At 43.1% G+C, this 23010-nt stretch overlaps 1 protein-coding gene across 1 annotated transcript; it reads left to right on the forward strand.

Annotated features, from left to right (window-relative positions):
* The first annotated feature begins 1683 nt into the window (after nucleotides 1-1683).
* On the forward strand, nucleotides 1684-22759 carry ALDH8A1 (aldehyde dehydrogenase 8 family member A1). Its single transcript, XM_007190901.2, has 7 exons — nucleotides 1684-1869; nucleotides 5024-5171; nucleotides 7128-7283; nucleotides 8879-9028; nucleotides 13476-13732; nucleotides 15582-15743; nucleotides 21558-22759. Exons 1-7 carry the CDS (start codon nucleotides 1720-1722, stop codon nucleotides 22008-22010), a joined length of 1476 nt encoding a protein of 491 aa, XP_007190963.2. The 5' UTR covers nucleotides 1684-1719; the 3' UTR covers nucleotides 22011-22759.
* The last annotated feature ends 251 nt before the right edge of the window (nucleotides 22760-23010 follow it).

Raw genomic sequence — 23010 nt, forward strand, 5'->3', positions numbered from 1 at the left:
CCACAAGAGGGCGATACGGTGCCTTTTGGTCTGTGCTCAGGTGTGACGACACTATCTCACTTCATAAGGAGCACAGAATAACCTTGTCTGATGTCAGAGATTTAGGAATTGTCAGTGTTCAGTAGGAGAACACCATGGCCCAGCTGTGAGTGCCAGGCCAGCTTTTAGCTTTCAGAAGATCCCTTTTCTCTCTCTCACATTGAAACCACTTGAGTATGTATTAGTAAATTAATGGTGAAATAAATGAAATAAATGTGGCAGCACTATTTACAATAGCCAAGACATGGAAACAACCTAAATGTCCATTGACAGATGAATGGATAAAGAAGATATGGTACATATACACAATGGAATATTACTTAGCCACAAAAAGAATGAAATAATGCCATTTGCAGCAACAGGGATGGACCTAGAGATTATCATACTGAGTGAAGTAAGTCAGACAAAGACAAGTATCATATGATATCACTTATATGTGGAATCTAAAAAAATGATACAAGTGAACTTATTTAAAAAACAGAAACAGACTCACAAAGAAAACAAACTTATGGTAACCAAAGGGGAAGGGGAGAGGGATAAATTGGGAATTTGGATTAACAGATACACACTACTATATATAAAATAGATAAGCAACAAGGTCCTACTGTGTAGCACAGGGAACTCTACTCAATATCTTGTAATAACCTATAAGGGAAGAGAATCTGAAAAAGAGTGTGTATATATATATGTATCATTTTGCTGTACACCTGAAACTAACACAACATTGTAAATCAACTATACTTCAATTTTAAAAAAAAACAAAACTTTTCCAGTCTTCTTTGTCTCTCACATTCCCTGATTAACTGTGACGCGGAGCATCCTTTCACACACTGATTAGCCCACTGTGTTCCCTTTGCTATGAGTTGCTTTTTCATATCCTTTGCTTACCTTTCTATGGCGTTGTTCATGTCTCTTACCAATTTGTAGAACTTCTTATATACATCATGGACATGAGTCCTGGGTGTGTTACATACATTGTATATAGTTTGGGCTGATACCGTCATCTTCATGGTACATCTGGGAAGATGTGGGCTGCGGTGGCAGCCCTGGTTTTAGGATGGACAGTTCAGCAACAAGGCAGCCAAGGCAGAGAGAAACTGGTGGGTGATGGAAAGAGAAAGTCTGCCTTCAGCCACCTCGGAGGGTGAGGGCAGTGATGCACTGAGGAAAAAGCACATGATTTGGAGACAAAAGGACCCTTACCAGCTATGCAATTTTGGACAAATTCACCTCTCCGAGGACAAAAGAGGGGAAGTAATGACCTTTACTTTCTATAGGATTGTTGTGTGGAATAAATGAGTAAATTCATGTGAAGACCTGCCTCAGGGCCTGGCACTTAATCAATGTTCGAGCAGTGAATAGTTTATAGTGTGAATCCAATAAAATGATACACACAGATGCCTTTTGACCATTTTAAAGGGCCATGAACACATAAGCTGATGTTTCTTTAACATATTATTATCCATTTCTCACAACGTACTGGACAGCTGTGAAATATTTGGGAACTCTCTTCATTCGGAGTTTGGAGACTGAAAAACTCTCGGAGAATGTCAGGTCACCTCCCACTTGCACTGATTGGCAGATGGGGTCACTGGGGCTGGAAGTGAGGAGGAGACTAAGTCAGGAGTCGGGAGAGTGGGGGGATAGCCTCCCTGAGCAACGCCAAGGGGAAGGGCAGGCATGTCCTCTCCTACGGCTGGAACAAGGGCCCTTTTGATGCTGGAAAATTTCATAGATGGGAAATTTTTACCTTGTAGCTCATACCTAGATTCCTATGATCCCTCTACAGGGGAAGTGTACTGCCAAGTGCCAAACAGTGGAAAAGAAGAGGTGAGTATATTCACTCAGAGAAGACTGAAATCTACTTTGCCTGTTGGTGATTTATGGTAACTTAATTTTCTGGGAGCAAAGGGGATTGAGAAATGGTGTAGGATTGTTAAACATCAGCAGAAGAAAGATTTTTAGTTCTAGGAAGGTTTATTTTGTAATCGGGTATATATGATACACGGCACCAATCTCAGGTTACCATATGCAGAAACAAATAATCCAGGTAGCCTAACACAAAGCCACAACTCACAGACATTCCTTGATGGGTGCCTAGTAAAAAGCATTATTTGTAAGAATGATCAGTATTACTAAGTGACCCTTTTTCTCAACCAAGTGTTGCCTAAATTTGCCATTATATTCATGGATTTCCAAAAAAGGCATTACTTCACAAAAATTAACAAAATTTTAAAACCCAGGGATTTATTCTATATTATCCTGTAATAATTCTTCATGTCTTCAAAATATCTAGTAAAGTAAAACCAATCATTTGAATGATGAAATGCAGAATCAAATTCCTGCATATTTTTGAAGTTAAATTTAACACTACTTTTTCTTACTCAAAGTACTTAATGGTGCACACATTAAAACTTTTTTTCAGTGATGTAGAATTAATATTATTGAGGAGTTTTGTAAAATATTTGAGATATATTTGATTAGTTATTGCACTGAGAGTATAAATATATTTGGGGTGATAAATGTGGCTGATGAATGTATACTCATCTAAATGGATTTATGCTCAAATTAAATGGATTTTAATTTATTTTTTTAAGGCACAAAGAACTAGATTATTTAAAAGATAATTGTAGCCTTCATATGTAAATGAGTATTATATGCAAGGTTTTTTTAAAAAAAGAACTAAGCTATTCTTTCTCTACTGTTAATAATATTCTAAATCTGTCTTGCATTAAAAAAAAACCTTTAGACTTTTGGATTAAAGTTTGCAAATATTGGCTAATTTGTTGGTTAAACTGTAACCTGCAATTTTGTTTGCTTCAAATGACCTGGGATAGATGTGGGAAATCCAGCTTTTCCAGCCCTCCTTGTCTCAGAGTCCTTTCCAAAGTAAAGTTAAAATGGACAAGTATGCCAAATTCAGGTGAAATATTTTCTGCAGCTAATGAATGGCTCAGCCCTTGCAGAAGAGAGAATGAGGGATGGATACACCTGCTCGCAGAGGAATAGATATTTTGGAATTCCCAGCAATCCAGCTTGCAAACATTCCATCTGATACCATAAATCCCAGGTTTTTCTGGCTTGAAAAATATGGTTACCATGCAAGCCACATGCCCAATTTCCCCAAAAGTCACTCACAGAAAGTGCTGCCAGTCTGTCAACAGGACTCCCATTCATTCAGCGTTTGCTTTGTGCTGTGCATTCACTAAGCCACTGAACACAAATTGTCCCAAATCTGAGTCATAACCTATAAATAAGACTCTATCATCATCCTTATTTTTCAGATCACAGCATGCTTAGATTAGTGGTCACACACACACTCGCAGTAGCATTTGCACTGTAGCATTGGGGTCCGACTGCCTGGCTTCAGAGATCAGCTGCACCGCTTAATACCTATGTTCTTGACCTACAGCTGAACCTCCCTGTGCCTCAGTCTCCTCATCTATAAAATGGGGATAATAATAATACCTACTTCAGAGTGTTGTTCTGAAGATTAAACAGACTGATATATGTAGAGCCCTTTGCATCTGGCATATAGTAAATGCTTTATAAGTATTATCTTTTGCTAATATTATTGTATGTAGTACATTATATGTGTTCTACATTAAATGGATGTAGGACATGTGACATGGGACAACTTAGAAAATATGACTGGACTTGAGTTTTCTGCTTTTCTAAAAGATCAGAGTTTTGCATCGACAACTGTAGGAAGATTAGATTTGACGTTGACTGCTGTAGGTAGGAACCCTCCTCTTGTTGACTGGCAGCAGGGCGTCAACCATCAACTTTCCAGACATTTGTAATTAAAATGAGAATCCTTTTATACCTATTTTAGCTCAGCTGAAAGCGACTTTGTTCACATAAAGAAAACGAGAAGGCATGTAGATCCAATTTGGGGTGATAGGGCAGTTGAATTGTCAGATCAGGTAATACAAGAAAGATGCCGGAAGCTTGTGGAAAAAGATTCTGAGACTGAGCCTGGGTCCAGTAGTGGAAGAAAGCTGTGAGTGATTATAAGTGTCATGCATGTGAGCGAGGAGAAGGGAGAGACACAGCCTCTGGATTTGCCATCTCTGGAAAAGACATTGCTTAGACGTTTGCCTAAGAGAGGAGAAAGACAGCAGAAGCCCTGATAATTCATTCTGCCTCCATGAACTGGCTTTGCTGATACCTTCCTATACATTGTTTCCTTTTGGATTTAGCTCTAAAACCAGGTCCCCAAGCTATCTGTTCAACCCCAGATGCCCTCTTCTCCAACAGAGGACCTTTCCATTGGGCGGAGCCAGGCAGGGGACTGGACTGTGGTTATGCCATAGCAGGCCAGCCGTGGTCTTGGGAGCCACAGAGATCTGGGTTTGCATCCTGATTCTGCCACTTATTAGCTGTGTGACCTCTGGCAAATTACTTGAGCTCTCTGTGTTTCAGTTTCCTTATCTGTAAAACAGGCTTAGCAATACTCATGTTACAGAATTTTAAAAAGGATTTAATGAAATAATTTGTGTAAAGCATTTAGCACATTCCGTTATATATAAAAATTAGTCAATAAATAAATAATATGATCAGTCATTCCAAGTGAAAATGACAGTCCGGGGTGTGATTTCGAAGAAACTTTTAGACTTTATCAAGTATGTCAAAAAGAGTTTAGAGATTCCATACATCTTAATTAAGTTTCCTTTCTCATATGATATTCAGAAATTTTCTATATTTTGAAATTATTGAAAACGTATACCTGCTACTCAAATAGATTCTCTTATCGCCACATTCTGGATACCTTGGTCAAAATGGAGCATTTTTCTTTTTGGGGGGTGCCCCGGCTTTGCTGGTCATATAAATACCACTTTGTGGGCGACTCAGTACTGGGAGTGTCGAATACTTGAAATTAGGCAGAAAAAACGTTAGGCATGTACGGACCTGTGGATTCTGGATTCATCCAACCCTCGGCAGCAACAGTCTAAGGCGACCCTCTTCCATTTGCTCCTCCGAGATCGAAGCCGCGGTGGAGGCCGCCAGAGCAGCTTTTCCGGGCTGGTCTTCCCGGAGCCCCCAGGAGCGCTCGCAGGTGCTGCAGCGGCTGGCGGATTTGCTGGAACAGTCCCTGGAGGAGCTGGCCCAGGCTGAATCCAGGGACCAAGGTGAGAGGCACCTGTGCCGGCCTCTTCCCTCTTTCCCACGCTCGCTCTCTCTAGCGGAGTCGGGGTTTAGCGCCGCTGTCCCTTCTTTATGGGAAGTGCACGCACTATCTTCCTGGCGGTTCACATGCTCATTCCAGGTTGTCAGTTGATCTCTTGCCTCTTAACCGTGTGGATGGAACTCAGGACACTTTCTTCATGTTACCCCACCCAGCCCCTTGGACCCATCAACTAGCCCACCCAAGTGCTTCTCACAGCAGTGGTAGAGGATGGAAAACCAAACCAGCCAAGGCCTCCGAAGGCCGAGGCTTGCAGCTGGCCCGCTTCTGCTTCATTCTGATGGCCAAAGCAAGTCAAGGCCCAACGCAAGTTCAAGAGGCAGGGAAATAAATACACTGTATATTTGGTGGAGGGAACTGCAAAGATGTATGGCAAAGGGCATGGATATGGGGAGAGAGGAAGAACGAGGGCTGAGGGTGCAACCCTCCACTAGTTCTAAGTAGAGAGTTTCAAAGCAAATTTGTTTTTTTGTTTCTTTTCTTTTCACTACGTGATTCATTTATTATTTTTAAAAATTTAATTATTTATTTATTTTTGGCTGCGTTGAGTCTTCATTGCTGTGCGCGGGCTTTCTCTAGTTGTGGCGAGCGGGGGCTACTCTTCGTTGCGGTGCGCGGGCTTCTCATTGCAGTGGCTTCTCTTTGTTGCAGAGCACGGGCTCTAGGCTCACGGGCTTCAGTAGTTGTGGCATGATATTTATTTTTCAATTGAAGTATAGTTGATTTATAATATGTTAGTTTCAAGTGTACAGCACAGTGATTCAGATATATATATATAGATATATACATACACATATACATGTGACAGCTCTTCAGATTATCTTATATATGTATATATGTATGTATATATACATATATATGTTCTTTTTCAGATTCTTATTCCTTATAGGTTATTACAAGATATTGAATATAGTTCCTGTGCTACACAGTAGGTCCTTGTTGGTTATCTATTTTATATATAGTAGTGTGTATATGTTAATGCCAACCTCCTAATTTATCCCTCCCCCTCCTTTCCCCTTCGGTAAACATAAGTTTGTTTTTTAAAAGCAAAGATGACTTCAAGAGCAGTCACACAGTTTTTTAGAAAGATTTCAGATATGTTGGTCACTGTTCCACTCCCAACACAATTTCCCAATTTTTTAAACTGCTTCCCAGAAGTCAGGGTAATGGAGTAAATGTCTGTAAATCTTTGTAATGATATCTGTTAGAAAAGGCCAAGATCTTTTTAGTTTATATGCGTGCTGTAAAGCAGCCTAAAGTTAAGAAGCAGCCTGACTCCAAACCCTTAAGAAGAAAATGCTTCCTGACACTGCAGAGTCTCCCTGTATCACTAAAGATAACTAAGGAACAATCCATGTAAGCATATATCTAGGATGTGCATGGGGCACATGATGGGTGAGCAAGGGCCACACAGCATCCTGTGCCAGGTTCCCATCAGTGGTTCTGCCATGTGTCCATCTTAGTGACTCCACTGTGTGTTGAGGGGACAGTTAATATCATCACGTGCTTTTTTGGTGATGTGCAAATACAGCTGTCTTAACACCCATTATTCCAACCCCTCTGTAGCATGTCCAAAGCTTGGTGATTTTGAATTGAAAGAGCTGGTGTGGGTGAAGTGATAGCATCTGGCAAATTCCTGATGATAGTTATGAATTGTTCAGTCCACAAAACAAGATTATTTGACTCAACTCTAACCCCCTCTACTTCATCTTATAACCTCACATCTAATTGTTTCATAGTTTTATCAAACTATGATCAACGCTCTCTGTAACCAAGGAATGCGCATCCCAGGCTGGAAGAAACAGAGGCTACTTCAGTGTGAGCTAGGATACGTGTGTGGTATTGCCTCCTCCCAGTCCGAGGTGAAGAACACTGACAGTGCCTTGTTGACTTCTTATAGGGAAAACCCTAACCCTGGCGAGAACCATGGACATTCCCCGGTCTGTACAGAACTTCCGGTTCTTCGCTTCCTCCATCCTGCACCACACGTCCGAGTGCACACAGATGGACCACCTGGGCTGTCTCCACTACACGGTGCGGACCCCCGTGGGCATCGGTAGGTGCTGCAGTGAAAGCCTGGACCACAGCTGCACGTAGAGTTGCTCAGTCAGCCCTGTAGAATTGATCTAAAGGAATAGACTTAAAAAAAAGGAAAGTAGAAATTTCTTCTACTTTATCTGAAATTTAATTGCCCTTAAAAATCCAATTCTAGTTTATTTCCTTTGTGTCAAATTCCTTAGTTATTCCTGGAACATTGTTCTGGAGGAATCACAGAAAAAAAGAATGATACTGATTATAAATTCACAACCCAGGACTTTTTGTCACTTGTAATTAAAAAAAAAAAATTATTTCCAGAGAGCGTTGTGGTTAAGATCATAGATTTTAGGTTATGTGTGGGGTAAATGATTTAACTTTTGTGTGTTTCAGTATCCTGAGATGGAAACTGGGAGGATGGTTTAATTTTATCTTTATATATCTTTATGTGAATTATGTAAATTAGTAAGTGTAGAGCACTTAGAACAGTGCCAGGTACATGGTAAATAAGCCTTGACTGGATTATCTACTTCCCTCTTTCATTTCTCTGCTTCTTGCCCTTTAGAGGACATATAAATATCTGCAATAACTAAAAATGTCCACTAGATGTCACTGTTTCCTCTGAGAAAAAAACAACCACCGTCCATATTTTACTAGTTATATTTTATGATAGAATAAAAGAAGGTAAGTTAAAGGGGAAGAAAATGGAACATTTTACCTGAGCCCTTCAGAAATGGTATTTTCAAGGCATTAAAAAAGCTCAAACCTCCTCCTAAGAAGTATGCTAGTACATTATGCTGCAAAAATATTATCCCCTAAAGAGCAGATTTTTCAGTGGGAAATTTAATAATGTAAACTATATTCACTTTCATAGCTCAGGATTGAGGGCAGAGTATAAAATAAGGTGAATCCATTTACTTATTCATAATGTAGGTTTTATTTTTACACGTTTTATGGTCAGAAGCCTAGGTGGTTTCAGAATGTTACATGGAGACCCACTGTAGATGTTGATTCTGTTACTTACCCAGCAAACCTATCTGGTCAGGGTACAGATGAGAACCTAGAAAGATTTTTTTTTTTTTATTAAAAAATACTCTGGGTTAGCTAAAATGGATTTCACAGTCTCAGAACCTATTGCTCTTATTTTACAAAAAATTCTGAACAGCTTGAGATTTTCTGTCTCAATCCACAAGAGATTAGAAACAGAGATGGAGAAATTTAGAAGAAATAGTAGCTGGCCTGTTTGATAATGAGGAGGGAGAAGTTTAAACAGTGCAGAGATCAGTCTACAAATCTCAAAACTGATCACATTCTGAGAATGTTTAGGGACAGGTGACAGTCTTTTAGCCCCAGAACTTATATTGCTGTTGTTCATAAATATAATTGTAAGTCATCAAGAAAAGAGTAAACTGTACTGATTATAGTTTTAAAAGGTACAGCTGCTTGTAATACAGTTTAGAATTAGTTCCCTGAAGTTGGCTACAAAATTTTGGGATTTTGGAAGAGTAAGCTGAAGTTTGGTGTAGCATGAAGGAGTTTTCATTCCTAAAGCCTGTCTGGCCCATCTGCTTTGAGGGGCATGTTATTGCTGGCAATGCTTCTGTTATCCTCTGTTAGCTGGTCTGATCAGTCCCTGGAATCTGCCCCTCTACTTGCTGACCTGGAAGATGGCTCCAGCGATCGCTGCTGGCAACACTGTGATAGCCAAGCCCAGCGAGCTGACTTCTGTGACCGCGTGGATGATGTGCAAACTCCTGGAGAAAGCAGGTAACCGGGAGATGCGGTTTAAGGGGGGGCACGCGGTTGGCTTTGGAGATGTACGTTTTGTAGGCTTCAGCCACCGTAGGGTCACTGACATTTGAAAAGTTATTTTGGATAGAAATCTGCTCAGCACCGAAACAGATCCCAGGGACATCTCTGATTTTTTGTTTCCCTGATTCTCTTCTGAGAAATCCCCTTCGACCACGGGGCTCGTGCCCACTGCTTCCTTTATTCATCCTGTAGGACAGCTCCTTCCTGCAGGGGCTCCACGGGCAGTCCCCTGAGCACAGGATAGCAGTACAGCAAACGGCTTAAAGAGCTTGATCAACTCAGACACCAGCCTGCCTCAGACAGTGTCTCCAATAGTCAGTTTAAATCCTACGTTTGAACCACAAGTGGATTTTGATGAAAAGAAGAATATTGCTAGGTACCTCTCTGGTTTGCACAGCTATAGAATGCCTAAGAGAAACAGCCCATGTTCAAGAGAATTGAATAGACACCCCTCAGTTTTCCCTGCATTTGGAACCACTGCTGAGATGCTGATTCACTATGGTTCCTTGTCCTCCTTCTGCTGATGGTTTGAAACATGGAGGGTGTGTTCCCGGTTTCGCCTGGAGTGTTCAGCCAACACTGCACCAGGGTTGGAAGGTCGCAGGCAGGAGGCTCTAGCTTGTAACCCACAGGAAGCCCCTCACTGTTAGGCCCTCAGCTCATGTCTCTGCCCAGCCTGGGTGGGAATGATGGGCAGGTGGTGGGGAACAGGCTCTGTCAGCCTCTGCTGTGCTCGCTTCCTTCAAGCCCACAGAGGAGGTGTTGCTGGGCTCACTTAGATCCATAGAAGGGGTGGTTGGTAAGAGCCCGTCTCTCTCCTGGATGCCTTTTCTCTCAAAGCAAAAACATACACATTGGCTTCCAGGAAAGTTGAGCCAGTTCCTACCCCAGGGTTTAGATGACAGGTTAGATTGTGCCCGTTTAGGGAAGAGCATTGGGCCTCATGACCCTAGTTTAGCTGCCCATTTCCCTTGTATCCTATGGAGGAATGAGGCCACCCAGCCTAGGCCTTTGGGATGATGTCGATGGCTGCCCTAGGCCTCTGGAAGGTGCATGATATGGACATCCCTACCTCCCTCCTGTCCCAGAACGTGCCATCCCTCCCTTACAAAAGAGGCCGCATTCTATCCCTTTCTTTGCAAAATTGAATCTCTAGTATCTGCAAAGGTCCAAGGTGTTTTTCTTCCCTGCCTCTTGACTGCCGGTGCCCTGGTGTGAGATAGACGTGGGGCCTCCGCTCTGCTTTGATCCTGTGTTGGATACACAGGGAGCTGGGGAGGGTGCCACAGAGCCGTGTTCCAGAGACCACTCACTCCTAAAATCAGCTGCATCTTTTTTATTTTAATTAATTAATTATTTATTTTTGGCTGTGTTGGGTCTTCGTTTCTGCGCGAGGGCTTTCTCTCTAGTTGCGGCAAGCGGGGGCCACTCTTCATCGCGGTGCGCGGGCCTCTCACTATCGTGGCCTCTCTTGTTGTGGAGCACAGGCTCCAGACGCGCAGGCTCAGTAGTTGGGGCTCACGGGCCTAGTTGCTCCGCGACATGTGGGATCCTCCCAGACCAGGGCTCGAACCCGTGTCCCCTGCATTAGCAGGCAGATTCTCAACCACTGCGCCACCAGGGAAGCCCCTCAGCTACATCTTGATCTATGGTGATTTCTCTTTTCTAATCACCCTCCTCTTTCATATAACCCAGAACCTGGTCTGCATGAGAGTTTTATGTTTCCATTTATTTACCCAGCATTGCTCTTATTCTTGTGAATGAATAAACCTATTGTACCAAAACAGTCCTTCCCTCCCTCCCATCCCTTCTCCCTCCCTGGGCTGGCTTTGCCAAACTTTCCTCCTCCAACAAACACTGAGAGTGTGATGGTCCAGTTGCCCCTGACATGAGCCCTCAGTTTCTCCACTGGGATGCTGGGAGGGAGTGTGAATTACATCACTTAATTCTGCTTTAGAGCACTCTAAGAGAAGCTTGCAATAGTGTAAGAAAAGAAAGCTAAAATGACCTGCTAAGGCATTCTGGGTATTTCAACAGCTAGCTCCTCTAGTCCGGGGCATTCAAACAGACTTGGTAAATGAACTTCCTTTGAAATAAAATCATCGAATATTTATATAGGTACACCATAAATACCTCTTTGGGAGCCCTAGAATATTTGTTTTTTTTCTCTTGGGGGCACCAAACGTTTGCTCTCATTCCTGAAGTGTCCACTGACGGCAGATTTCTGGCCCTTCCTATTAATTTTGGTTCTGCTCTATTTAAGCTTAAAATTTTCCTCGTTGTGACCCAGGCACATCCTGGCACTGGAGGGGCTTCCTTCCCTTTGCTGTCTCTTAGCCACCTACTCTGAGTTTTACTGAATTGTTATTTGCCAATTAAACTGCCTTCTTTCCCTTATAACCAGAATCTTTTAAAGGTAGAAGGCAGATTTATCTAGAAAAATTTCATTAATGTCTGGATCAAATGGCAAAATGGTTCTGAGAAATACTGGCCAGTAGATAGCTCTTAACTTATTAACATCGGAGCTCAAGGAAACGTAATCAATCAATGTATTAATACGACATACCTCACAGAGCTGTTGGGAGATCTAAAGGGTGTAGCCCACTTACAACAATGACCAGCCCACAGGAAGTGGGTTATTATGACCCCAAAAATGTGAGCGTTTACTGGTACTCCTTAAATGTTTTATTTTTATTTTTTATTCTCATTAAAATTATTTTAATAGCATACATATGTAGCATTATATCTTCTTTTTCATTAACTTATTTATTCATTTATTTATTAATAGATCTTTATTGGAGTATAATTGCTTCACAATACTGCATTAGCTTCTGTTGTACACCAAAGTGAATCAGCCATATGCATACGTATGTCCCCATATGCCCTCCCTCTTGAGCCTCCCTCCCACCCTCCCTATCCCACCCCTCTAGGTCATCGCAAAGCACTGACAAGATCTCTCTGTGCTATGCTGCTGCTTCCCACTAGCTATCTATTTTACATTTGGTAGTGTGTGTATGTCGATGCTAACCTCACTTTGCCCCAGCTTTCCCCTCCCACCCCGTGTCCTCAAGTCCATTCTCTATGTCTACATCTTTATTCCTGCCCTGCAACTAGGTTCATCAGTACCTTTTTTTTTTTTTTTTTAGATTCCATATATATGCGTTAACATACAGTATTTGTTTTTCTCTTTCTGACTTACTTCACTCTGTATGACAGACTCAGGTCCATCCACCTCACTACAAATAACTCAGTTTCGTTTCTTTTTATGGCTGAGTAATATTCCATTGTATATATGTGCCACATCTTCTTTATCCATTCATCTGTTGATAGACACTTAGGTTGCTTCCATGTCCTGGCTATTGTAAATAGAGCTGCAATGAACAATGTGGTACATGACTCTTTTAGAATTATGGTTTTCTCAGGGTATATGCCCAGTAGTAGGATTGCTGGGTCACATGGTAGTTCTATTTTTAGTTTTTTAAGGAACCTCCGTACTGTTTTCCATAGTGGCTGTATCAATTTACATTCCCACCAACAGTGCAGGAGGGTTCCCTTTTCACCACACCCTTACTAGCATTTATTGTTTCCAGATTTTTTGATAATGGCTATCATTAATTTATTTTAAATGTGTTGCATTAAAAAAATTTTTTTAATGGGTATTCATTCTATATGGCAAAGTAGGCCATGGCACAGGATGCAACGAAAGGCAAAACACAGACCCCATGTCTGCTCTTAGCTGGAGTACCTTCTAGTGGTCGATATGTCATGAACAGGAAAATCCATAAAACACATAAATGAATACATGCAGATATAGAGCAGTAGAGTTTCGTGATAGAAAAGATTGGGGCACCTACTTGGGGGTGTTCTTGGTCAGTCAGTCTTAGAGGTTGATGGTGCATCCATATCATGGGGAGCCGGACCTTCAACTCAAGACTCACCTTCCTGGGGGAGCCCTCCCTCGCTCCCCTGGGCCGAGGTAGTCAGTCTCTTCTCTGGCTTCTTTAGTGCATGAATGCTCCGTCTTCTTCACATTTGCCCACTGAACTGTGAGTCGCGGATGCCAGCTTGGAGCAGGGCTTTCCTCCCTCCTGGGGCCTGACCTGCCTGAGGATGTATTTGTATCTTCAGCCCCTGAGGCCCCGTCAGTACTATGGAATGAAATATATAGAACGTTCAACCCTGCATTTTTCTAGGACAAAGCCCCCGGAGAAATCCCTCCCGGGGTATAGCATAGGCAGAAGTGATGCTGTAGTCTTTGTTTTGCTATTGAACCAGAGACAGCCATTAACATTCCCTCCCAACCCCATTCACGCCGTTGAACTTTGAAGGAGAATCTCCATGTAGCCTGAAGTCCTCGACATGCTGAGAAGAATCACTGAAACCGATACTGCTTCCCATCCAGGTGTTCCACCAGGTGTGGTAAATATTGTGTTTGGAATGGGGCCCAGGGTAGGCGAGGCCCTGGTGTCCCACCCGGAGGTGCCCCTCATCTCCTTCACTGGGAGCCAGCCCACGGCCGAGCGGATCACACAGCTGAGTGCTCCCCACTGCAAGAAGCTCTCGCTGGAGCTGGGGGGCAAGAATCCTGCCATCATCTTTGAAGATGCCAACCTGGAAGAGTGTGTCCCCACAACAGTCAGGTCCAGCTTTGCCAACCAGGTATGTCCTCTGGGTTTTTTCTTCCCCTTTGTTTATTTGCTTGTTTTTAACTCAGTAGCCCTGTCAAGCTGGATCCGTTGCATCACAGTGCAAAACTGGGGTGAGTAAATCAATCCAGGACTATTTCAGTGCAAGGAGAATGGTTACATTGTGTTACTCCATTGACTATCTGTTCAATCATAATGTCACTCAGAAGCCTTGTGGCGTCTCCTGTGCAGCAAACTCCTCTTCTTGAGTTACACGGCTTTTATCGGGTGATGACTTCTTTTTTGCTTCTCCAAGCTTCCCCATTCCTTTATTTATAGCTTTCCCAGTCTTTTCCTGCTGTCCAGGTGTCCTAGCTCCTGGAAACCTTATTATCCCTCCCCAAAGCATCCCAAATGCATTCACACACTTAGAAATAAATACCTGAACCAGTCTCAAGCAAGTTTCTTAACTTAACGTCATGGAGGAGCCTTGGGCAACTTTGTTTCTCCTGATTGTTGGATGGGTTGTTGTGAAGATGAAATATCAGTGTGATGAAAATATTTATTTATGCATGTATGTACAATCATACATACAGAATACTGACAAGTCCAGAATGTGGTTTGTAAACTATTACATGTTATGTTCAAATGATGATAAGGATGATTTTTCACTCAGAAATCTGTTAGCGCCTCTCCCTGGAACACTCAGTACCTCTACTTGGATGTCCAGTAGCATCTGAAACTTAACCTGTGCAGAGCAGAACTCTTGATTCCCCTCCCTCTCCTTTCCCTGCAGTACCTCTGCTCTCCCCGCCTTGTGTTTGCCTCTCCAGGGAAGAGACTACCATCCACTCTGAGACTCAGGCCCCAAATCTGGGACTCATCCTTGTTCTTACTTTCTCTTTTCCTTATACCTCACTAATCCACCAACAGGTCCTGTTAGTTCTATCTTTAAAATCTATCCTGAATCCTATCACTTCTCCAGAGCATCTATGCCAGTTTCCTTACACTTCTGGGGCCCCATGCCCCTTTAAGAATTTGTTAACCTCAGTGGACTCCTATCACTTTTCTCATCTCCATTGATCCTGCCTGGTCCAAGCTACCTCCACTTATCTGAATGTCTGAAAAGCTCTCTTAACATTCCCCTGTTCCCACTCTCATTCTCTCCAGTTCTATTCTCCACACAGCTACCAGAATGATCATTTTAAAATGTAAATCCGATCCCATCGTCTTGCTGCTTAAAGCCTTCCATGGTCCTTTCATGATACTGCAGATAAAATGCAAGCTCTCTGTGAGTCTATGAGCCTTTAAGACCCTGTGTGATGTTGCCTCGCTCCTCATCTCCTGCCTTCGTCTTCTACATCCCTCTGACCCATGTCCCTGCCTCCATCCCCACCCTCAGCCCCACTCACCTTCCTGCCTTTCCTCACACACTCCAAGCTCATTCCTGTGGCAGGTCCTTTACATATACTGCTGAGAATTCTCTTCCTTCAGATCTTCATCCATCCAGCTCCTTCATGTCAATCAAGGGTCAGTTCAAATACCCCCTGTTCACCAGTGCCTTCCAGGACTCCCTTTAATAAAAGGGAGTAAAAGCTGCACCCACCCATTACTTTCTATTCTCATTCTCTGCTTAGTTTTCTTGTATTGTTTTGGTCACAACTTGAAGTTATATTGTTCATTGAGCTTTACTTGTGCTGTTGCCTGTCTTCCCCATAAGACAGTGCATTCCACGTGGTGAAACTTCATCTTGTTTACCACTGTCTCCCATTGTACAGACCAGTGCCTGATACGTGACAGGTGCTCAGAAGTGCAGGGTGATCTATCCATGAAGGAGTGGGCCCTCCTGTTTTGTCATTGTCCTCATGTGTCATTCTTGGCAGGGTGAAATTTGCCTCTGCACCAGCAGGATCTTTGTCCAGAAGAGCATCTATAGTGAATTTTTAAAGAGGTTTGTAGAAGCTACCAGAATGTGGAAAGTTGGCATTCCCTCTGACCCATCAGCCGACATGGGAGCTCTGATCAGTAAAGCTCATTTGGAGAAAGTAAGTAAATCCCTGTGTGTAAGTTACAGAAAGAGTTCTTATTTTGAGGGGAGCTCAGCGCGAGGCATAACACCATCTGTGCTTTGAAATACTGTTGATTACTACCCTATTTTTTAATAATTATGATCTGTGGGAAATTGTCTCTGGATACAGAGTCTGAAAATGTTAGAGATGAATACCCAAATGTAGTCCAGGTTAAAGCAGCATCTACATGAAATAAATGAACTTGAGAAGTCAGTAAAGAGATGCCACCAGTAGAGTGAGGAAGGCAAATTGCAGAGCATAAAGGTCAGGTGATGAGAATGATGTGGGCTGAGAGTGGCAGGGATTTCCACCAGTAGATGTTCCCAGTCAGTCCCCAGGCAGTAAGGTTCTGCCTCTGGCTTACAGCAAACGGGAGTCCAGAAGTGCGAATCCAATCCAAATGATGCGGCCCTTCGTTGATGGGGTGACTTGTTGGGGGGGCCTCCGTGGGAGAAGCCATTGATGTTCTCTGGGTGGCTTATGGAATTTGGGTCTTCAAGGTCATTTTAATTCATTACCTGATGGGACTTCCAAAATAAGTCATAGAATTTCAGAGCTAAAAAGACCTCATTTTCAGCTGTAGTAACTCAGGCCAACCAAGGGTAATGGTAATACACCCCTATCAGTTAACCAGTGAGGGACAGAGCCTTTACTTAAGTTTGAAGAACTCTCTGACACTGCACAGATTTGGTAGACTTACTACATTTTCAACTTTTACCTTCACTGTAGTGTGGAGCACAGATGCCCGTAGGTGGGAAGGTGTAGTCTCAGTCTTGCTGGTCTCTTCTTATTTGTTTTCTCAGTAAAATGGGAAGCAGGGTGAGGAGGGGAGATGGTGTTGAAGGTTTCAAGAAGGAGGAAAAGGTGTGAGATAGTCTTGCAGGAGATCAGGAGAGAGAATGGGCTTCGAGGTGACCATGTTGTCGCCGGGGCAGCTCCAAGGGCTCACCTGGAGCTGTGATCATTTATGATCACATTAAATAAATATGTGGTCATTTATTTAAAGTGAGACCGGCCAGCATGACTGTGTTTTCCTCCAGTCAAATTCACCTACAAGACTGCAGGCACATGGGCAGCTGTCCCCAGAGTGCCTGTGGTGGACCCACAGTTGTGGATGTTCCCACCCTCGTGGAGTGAGGCATCACCAGGTGCAAGAGGCTCCCTTGTCCTCCCTTATCTGGCTGTTCTAGACACAGGGATCCATGCTACCTTCCCACACATGCAAATAAGTGGTGAAAAATAACCTCCTGCATGTTCCCAAATGCTTTCTGTGGCACAGGATTAACTTCCCAGAAGCATCTTCCAGTAGACTCAGGCCATGGTGTCATCTAAGGTCCCCTTTGCAATTCACCATTCACCTGAGACTCAAAGTTCTCTTTATCAACTCAGCAGAGAAACTGTTCTTCCATCGTGGGCACTGTTATAATAACTATTTAAGTTCCCCAATGAGGGGAGGTGTATCAGTGAAACAACTCAAAGTATTTGACTTTCCTGTAGCAGTTGAAAGATTTGTAGCCCCCCGTCTTTTGTGTGTGAGAGACACTGGTGCCATTCATTGACTCCTATTGGTGGTCAGGGCTTTTCTCTGTTGTACTCTGACTATTTGTCCCTTTTTCCCCACATAGTGAACTTGCGTCAAATACAGGCTCACCAGGTTTCAATGTATTGTAACGCCTGTGGGCTTTAATACAATATTTGTGATGCTCAGCGTATCCCTGCTGGCCCAAAGGGGCCCTCTCTTTAGCCTGCCCCCCCCCCAATGCCCTCCTGAGCTCCAGCGCAGGCCCTCCCCGAAGCATTTCTGCTCTCTGACAGCAAACAGCCTCAGGCCATGTGAGTTGTTCTGCCCCACACGGGCAACAGGACCTCTGTCTACTGAGCCCTGGTTCCTTTCAGTGGAGAATGGTAATCAAGGTCCTATGGGTGCCCCTTAGATGATGCCCCATGATAACGAGACAGCCAAGAGGATGTGACTTAAAGCCCGGTTGTGCTGAGCTCATACGCTGCCCTTTTAAGAGGTCCATCTCGGAAAGATGGTAGTTCATCACAGAAAGCTCCACGGTTCTATTGCTTCTAAGGGGGAAGATTTTGCACGGTGTTAAAAATAGTTTTTCATAGTTACAAACTTAAAAATAGTGTTTATCATAAGCCATTTATTTTTATTTTTTAAGGAAGAACAATAAAGATGGTATTTCCATTATCCCACCACACATAGAGCTTCGGGTAGCTGTGGGGTTTCCCTTGGGTTGTGGTCCTATAGGTAGATCCCTCCTCTCAGCTCTGCTCACGGTCCCCGCCCCCTCCCCAGTATAGAGTCTCAGAACCATCCTGCTGTGGCTCAGAGGGTCCCTGGACACCTGCCATCCTTACTACTCCGCCCAGAACACATGTGCCCGGATGCAAGGAGTCACAGCTTTACCCTCTGGGTCTCTCACCAGGTGGGCCCCTGATGGGGGGCTTTTGGCTCAGGTCTTGTGAGGAAGCCCTAGGTGTCTCTGCCCTTTGAGAGGGAGCCAGTGGAAGCAGCTTGGGAAGTGTATGTGTGTCTTTTTCAGGCTGTGACTCTTTTCAGTTCAGTGTGCCAAACCTTGATCTGGGATCAAGGCGGCAGCAGGCACACTCCACTGGCAGTGGTCTTTCCTCGCCTTTCGCCAGGAAGCTTTGGGGTCTGCGAGCCAAGGAAGGGCCGGCTGCCATCTTTGCATTCCACCCCTCCTCTTCTGCAGTAGGTCTCTGTCTTCTCCAAATCACATTAAGGGACTTCCCTGGCGGTCCAGTGGTTAAGACTCCGTGCTTCCACCGCAGGGGGCGCGGGTTTGATCCCTGGTCACCTGGTTGGGAACTAAGATCCTGCATGCCGTGCACAGCCAAAAATAAATGAATGAATGAATAAATAAATAAATCAAATTAGCCACGGGATCTTTGTTTCCATCCTGTGGGATTGCCACAACAGATGGTGATGCAGTGACAGAAGAATCCAGCTAGAGGCTGTGACAGTTGTTTTGTAATGGCCAAGGGCTCCTAAGTGCAAGTGTGACTTCGTAGGTTCCCAGGACGGCAGCACGGACCCACAGGAAATGGCAGGTGATTCTATCCTCAGGGAATGCAGAAAAATCTCCCTTGCCTATTTCACAGGGTTGCTTTTTGTTTTCATTTTTGTTTTTCTTTTGACTCTCCAGAATCCTTCCCTGCTTGACTGTCTGGAGAATCTGGCTCTAGGCCAGCCTTCCAAAGATGCAAATAACCAGAGGGAGAGAATCCTTGAGTGTTGACAGTGAGGCGGGGGGAAGCACAGAGGAAGTTCACGGGTATATCCCCCAATAAGGCCAGGCTTCAGGTCTAACTAAGGTCCACTCTTGCGGTTTCCCATCCTCCTCTGTCAGTTAACCCCGCACCCCGACATACACAGTGGGGAGCATCCCTGAAGTCTCTTAGCTCGTGAGTGTCAGATCGTGCATTATATCATCATCATCATCACCATCACCAGCAACATCAACACAAACGACAGCAGCTGACTTTCAAAAGACTTACTATGTGTCAGGTATCACACTAAGTATTTTACGTATATTATTTTATTTAGTCCTCTCAAGAACCCTATGAATAGGTGGCACAGTCAATCCCATTTTTCCAGTGAGGAAATTGAGGCATAGAGCTTTTTTTTTTTTTAATTTATTTTTGGCTGCATTGGGTCTTCGTTACTGCGTGTGGGCTTTTCTCTAGTTGTGGCGAGTGGGAGCTACTCTTCGTTGCGGTGTGCGGGCTTCTCATTGCGGTGACTTCTCTTTGTTGCGGAGCATGGACTCTAGGCGTGCGGGCTTCAGTAGTTGTGGCACATGGGCTCAGTAGCTGTGGCTCGCGGGCTCTAGAGCGCAGGCTCAGTAGTTGTGGCGCACGGGCTTAGTTGCTCTGCGGCATGTGGGATCTTCCCAGACTAGGACTCGAAGCCGTGTCCCCTGCACTGGCAGACGGATTCTTAACCACTACGCCACCAGGGAAGTCCAGGCGTAGAGCATTTAAAATCCCTCAGCTGATAAGTGGAGGAACTGGGATTTGAGCACTGCTGGGCTCCTGAGCCCACTCTTCTAACCTCTATGCTTTGATTTTATGGCCCAAACTATTCAATATTAAGTGCTAACTACTCTCTGCTCTCTCCTCTCAAGAAAAGGTTTTATAAGAATATTTCATTGCATTTTATAGCACATTAACAGTTACAAAGTGGTTTTCCTGAGCTGCAAGTGTAGATATCATTGTGTCATCCAGTGATACTTTCTCTAGAAAAGAAATTCAGTTTAGTGTGTAACTCATATGTTAAATAATTTGATAAGTTCACAATTTGAAAACTGACACTTCTGGTATTTTATTATCCCAAGAGCTTCAAAGAGAGAATCATGTAATTTTGTTTAGACATAATCATCTAAAACCAGAGCGCTCCTTGCACTGTTTGAATCACTGATAAAAGTTCTGGCTCTGCATCCAGCAGGGGCCTCTGGAGACTCACGTGCACTCGCCTTGTTCACACAGGATGCTGCCTCTGGCATCTTTTAATTAATGTGACCGGGTTGCTTCAAAAGAGCAAGAGAGTTGGGGAAAGAAAAGTCCAGATCTATTGTGGACTCTACCCACAAACTCAACGAGAGCTTTTCTGGGAAAGCTTTGAGATCATTGTTCACGTTGGGGAGGAGGAATAGTGGAGAATATAAAGCTCTACCAAATGCTCTATTTTTCAAACATCTTTGACTTCAAGGCTTATTAAGTGTTCTATAAACTGAAGCAAAATTAATAATGAGACAACATTATCTTTTTATTTTTACATGGCAAACATATAGCTCTACAATGAATATAGTTCCACAATGGAGTACTAATCTGATATTGGGGCAGAATGCTCAGATAGATAAATGATAATCCGTAGGATTCCAAAATATCATTCCAAACTTTACCCTGCCTTTGATGTACTATTTGACTGTTGTTTTAGACTTCTAATTTTGGGGATTACTTTTCTACTTCTCCTATGCTTATAATGCCCCTCAAGGGTAGAAGAGTGTATCATTGTGACCTCAACAACATTTTCAAATATAAATAGATATACCATTATTATAATGAGTCATTTCTATAACCAATATTAAAAACCATCTGTCATTATCTCCGAGTCACTGGGTCAACTTATTACATAATTTATTTCCCATTATTATGAGCTTTACTCTATTACCTAGATATATTTTCACAATATAATCAGTACTGAGATGAGACATTAGAAATTATTTGTTCTGGAAGCTCAGCTATTGAAGGGCACCCTGGCCTTTAATTAAGTCTTATACACCATTCAACTTCCCATTTTCTGCAATGGACACAGTCTCCCCAAAAGTGAGAAAATATTAGTCTGTGTGTTTAACTACTGAATATACCTGAGTGTGAGTTCTAGCTTTACTGTTTATTATCCGTTTGAACCCTCTACCCTTTCTGAGGCTCAACTATATAATCAGCAAATAGGGGATAATAATACGCAGTTAATTGTTTTGAGAGAATTATGTGAGAATGTGAGAAAAGCATTTATCTGCATGCCTAGCACTTAGACATTAAATAAAAAACTCTCCTCCTCTTACCTATGAGGGCTGAATGCCGAGATAATAGTTAGAACACTTCTGCACTCAGGCTTACTTAGCAGCTGAGTGAAAATATAATCAACCTTAGATTTTGGGGGGGAATGACCTTATACATCTTGATGCTTCAAAAATTTTGAATTTTCTCTGGTTTGTGTGAAGACAAACGATAAGTTGTTTTTTACCTCTCCAGGTCAGAAGTTACATTAAGAAAGCTCGCATGGAAGGGGCCCAAATTCTGTGTGGTGAGGGAGTGGATAAGTTAAACCTCCCCCCCAGGAATCAAGCAGGGTACTTCATGCTTCCCACGGTGATAACAGACATTAAGGACGAGTCCTGCTGCATGAAGGAAGAGATATTTGGTCCAGTGACGTGTGTCGTCCCCTTTGATAGTGAAGAGGAAGTGATTCAAAGAGCCAACAGCGTTAAATATGGACTGGCTGCCACGGTGTGGTCAGGCAACGTGGGGCGTGTCCACCGGGTGGCCAAGAAGTTACAGTCAGGCTTGGTCTGGACCAACTGCTGGCTCATCAGAGAGCTGAACCTGCCTTTCGGGGGGATGAAGAGTTCTGGGGTGGGTAGAGAAGGAGCCAAGGACTCTTATGAATTCTTCACTGAAATCAAAACCATCACCATTAAACACTGACCTTGGCCAATGGAGAAGCTGTTACGGTTGATGCCTGGCTGTGGAGAATCAGTCGTCCAGTGTGGTGAACGGAATCCCTGGCATAAATTTCAGCCACGTCTTGACTCAGCAGAAGGTTATCTCTATAGCTTATCCTCCGTACTCAGTATTTTTACCCTCTGGTGAAGAGATGCTGTCTCTTTTCAATGAAGAGTTGAAGAATAGGAAGGCACAAAAAGGAAGCCAGATAACGATCAGGCTCCTCTTAACTTGTGTCTTCATAGTATGTTTTCATCATTTTGATAAAATTCTTGGAAATTCACAGATAACCAGATTTATTTTTTTCAATTGCAAGTATACGGTAAAAAAAAAAAAAAAAAAAAAAAAATCTACAAAGCCAAGAGAAACAAATCACCATAATTTCTACCTTTGGGGAGATTGTAGGGATTGTCTCCCCATCCATCAGACACGGGCATGGCTCACTGGTAATTGACTGTACCTCATTATGCAAGGGGGCCGTGAATGTTGATGATGTACTTTACATGGGGTTTGTCAGAGCAGGCATATATGGTAGGTCTCACTAAATATATCTGTATAAGGACAAAGAAGAATAAAATAACTACTACTTTTGGAGGAAACTTAGAACAAGGAGAGTTTGATCCATTCCTACAATGGAGTCTAATCAATTCCAATTCTTAGTGTATGTATCTCAGGAGACTTAAAATTTACTAATCCTAAAGGAAGCAATAAATGTTAAGCAATTTTAGTAAGCAGTATGGCATGCACCTTGTTTATGAATTGTCTTTTATTCATCCTTAGCCTCATCCTCTTAGGAGCATGGACTTTTTACTAAGTAATAGTGGTATATCTAGCACTTTTTTCCTGAATCCCGCAATAATCAGAGGAGAAATCTGAGGTTTACAGAGATTAAGTAGCATGTTCAAGGTCACACAAATGGTGTGGGGCAGAGGAAGGATTTGAACCCGGGGCTCTCAGACTCCATACCCTATGATCTCTGGCC

Source organism: Balaenoptera acutorostrata, chromosome 14, assembly GCF_949987535.1.
Source record: "Balaenoptera acutorostrata chromosome 14, mBalAcu1.1, whole genome shotgun sequence".
Taxonomy (NCBI): Eukaryota; Metazoa; Chordata; class Mammalia; order Artiodactyla; family Balaenopteridae; genus Balaenoptera; species Balaenoptera acutorostrata.

Coding starts and splice junctions, on each gene's coding strand:
- ALDH8A1 (XM_007190901.2), top strand. CDS start 1,720: ATGTCCTCTCCTACGGCTGGAACAAGGGCCCTTTTGATGCTGGAAAAT. Junction 1,870..5,023: donor CAAACAGTGGAAAAGAAGAG/GTGAGTATATTC, acceptor TGCTCCTCCGAG/ATCGAAGCCGCGGTGGAGGC. Junction 13,733..15,581: donor GGTCCAGCTTTGCCAACCAG/GTATGTCCTCTG, acceptor CATTCTTGGCAG/GGTGAAATTTGCCTCTGCAC.